Here is a 1,940-nt window from a genome sequence, read left to right as displayed (position 1 = left end):
GCAGCCGGGACCCACCTGCAGCAGCTGGCATTGCTGCAGAGCAGCAGCTCCTTGCCCTCGCAGCAGACGGTGCAGTAGGACTGGTAGCCATCCTCATCGTACATGTAGAAGAGCTCCAGGAATCTATCCTAGCGAAAGGAGAACCAGGAGGAGAGGACAGAGGAATCAGGATCTGTGATCAGAGCATGAAGAGAGAACGTGGAGTTGCTCCATCTCTGATGCACACCGAGAGCTTGAGGATGCCCATAATCAGTGCTTCAAGTGGAGAGAATGTGTCAAGGGACATCCCCGTGGTAGATACAGCACAGCCAGGACCTGGCAGAGCCACCCCCCTCCTGCCCCGTGCAGCAGAGCTGGACCCTGCACCCATCCTGCTGGTACTTACCCTGCAGGTCTGGCAGAGCCCCCCTTCGAACAGCGGGTGGAAGGTGGCCGGGTTCCTCCTCCCGCAGGACAAACAGCTCTCTGTGGGACAGACAGAGCTCTGCTGAGCCCAGGGCAGAGTGGGGAGCCCGTGCCAGGGTGCAGACCCCACTGCCCTGTGCCGGGGTGCAGACACGTGCAGGTATGCAGGTGGCTGAGGCTCCCCCAGGAACAGGCCCCATAGGAGGATCTGGACCGGGCAGCCCAGCACCCTGCAGCCACGGCACCTCTCCCCTTCCTACCCGGCATGGTAAAGAGGGATCCGGGATCTTTGCCCATCACCTGCATCACCCCCCACCTTTCCCGAGGGAGGACAATCCCCGTTACCTTCGAGGCTCCCGCTGTTGTTCGTAACTTCTGAAACCATTTGCTCTTTATGAATAAAAAAGAAAACATGTATTTCAGTCCTTATGTAGCAAATTAAACATGCTACACACAGATGACTCATTTCTTCATTAAAACTGCTGCTGCTTTGTTCAGCATTGCACGGAGAAAGCATGTCAGCAATATTGTGCAAATCCCATGTCCTTCACTCCCGGACATACAGGAACTAGAGTTCAAAGCAGCGACACACAGATCATTTCCAAGCTGAGCAATCAGTGGAGCCCAGCCTGTGGTGCCCTGTCTTGCAGCTGGGTTTGCTGGTGTCTTGTAAGGCACATAAAAGCTTTTTGCCTTTGGAAACCAAGCTCACATCCCCCAGGAAGAGCCGAGCCCTTTCCCGGAGAGGGTTCCCAGTGCCACAGGATGCGTGGTGCTCCCCGGCTCTCGCTGCCGCTCACCTCGGGTCTGGTCCTCCTCCACTCGCTGCTCCTTGCCGTTGTTGCAGAGGTTGGTCTTCAGCCTCTTGGTGGGGGGGCACTGCTCGAGGGACAGCACCTCCTCCGTCCCGTTCCTCAGGACCCCGTTCTCTGCAAAGGAAAGGCAGCTCCTTGGGGACGAGCCTCCAAGCCCTGGGAGCACCCCAGGGCACCGGGGGATGCCACCCCAGCTCCGCCAGCATGGCTCAAGGCTCATCCAGGCCTCTGACTTCCAGGAGCAATGGTTCGGGTGCTTTGCTCTGGCTTTTGGCAATGCTGCTGGGGGGGACCCCGCTGAGGAGCTCCAGGGCCACCTCAGGACCAGTCCAGCAGGCTCAGTGATGCCGACACCATCTCCATGCCCAGCTCACGCCACCACCTTACCTGAGGCTTTGGGGGGGCGCAGTCCCTTGAGGCCCAGGGGTTTGAAGCCGGTGAGTGCCCAGTCTATCATGGGCTTCAGCTGCTCCTCCAGGGACTCCCCAGGGGCCGCGGAAAACGTCTTCCCTGACCGGCTCCGGGCAACCTGCAAAGAGAAGGGACGGTGCAGGACACTGTGGGACACCATAGGACACCGTGGGATAGCATGAGACAGCACAGGACAAGGTGAGACACCATGGGACAGCATAGGACACCGTGGGACACCATGGGACAGCATAGGACACCGTGGGACACCATGGGACAGCATGGGACACCGTGGGACACTATGGGACCGAC

At 59.1% G+C, this 1,940-nt stretch overlaps 1 protein-coding gene across 1 annotated transcript in view; it reads right to left on the bottom strand.

The window, feature by feature from the left end:
• The window catches only part of DNMT3B (DNA (cytosine-5-)-methyltransferase 3 beta), a gene marked incomplete at its 5' end in the record, with an annotated part of 9,787 nt that overhangs the window by 4,721 nt on the left and 3,126 nt on the right, over nucleotides 1-1,940 (bottom strand). The window contains 5 exons of the mRNA XM_010020331.1: nucleotides 16-128; nucleotides 386-465; nucleotides 751-795; nucleotides 1,206-1,334; nucleotides 1,608-1,749. Coding sequence (XP_010018633.1) covers nucleotides 16-128; nucleotides 386-465; nucleotides 751-795; nucleotides 1,206-1,334; nucleotides 1,608-1,749 — 509 coding nt within the window. The remainder of the gene's footprint in view (nucleotides 1-15; nucleotides 129-385; nucleotides 466-750; nucleotides 796-1,205; nucleotides 1,335-1,607; nucleotides 1,750-1,940) is intronic.

Source organism: Nestor notabilis, unplaced genomic scaffold (assembly GCF_000696875.1).
Source record: "Nestor notabilis isolate BGI_N333 unplaced genomic scaffold, ASM69687v1 scaffold16830, whole genome shotgun sequence".
NCBI lineage: Eukaryota > Metazoa > Chordata > Aves > Psittaciformes > Psittacidae > Nestor > Nestor notabilis.
The sequence above is the reverse complement of the archived record's forward strand: the minus strand, read 5'-3'. Positions and strand labels throughout refer to the sequence as shown.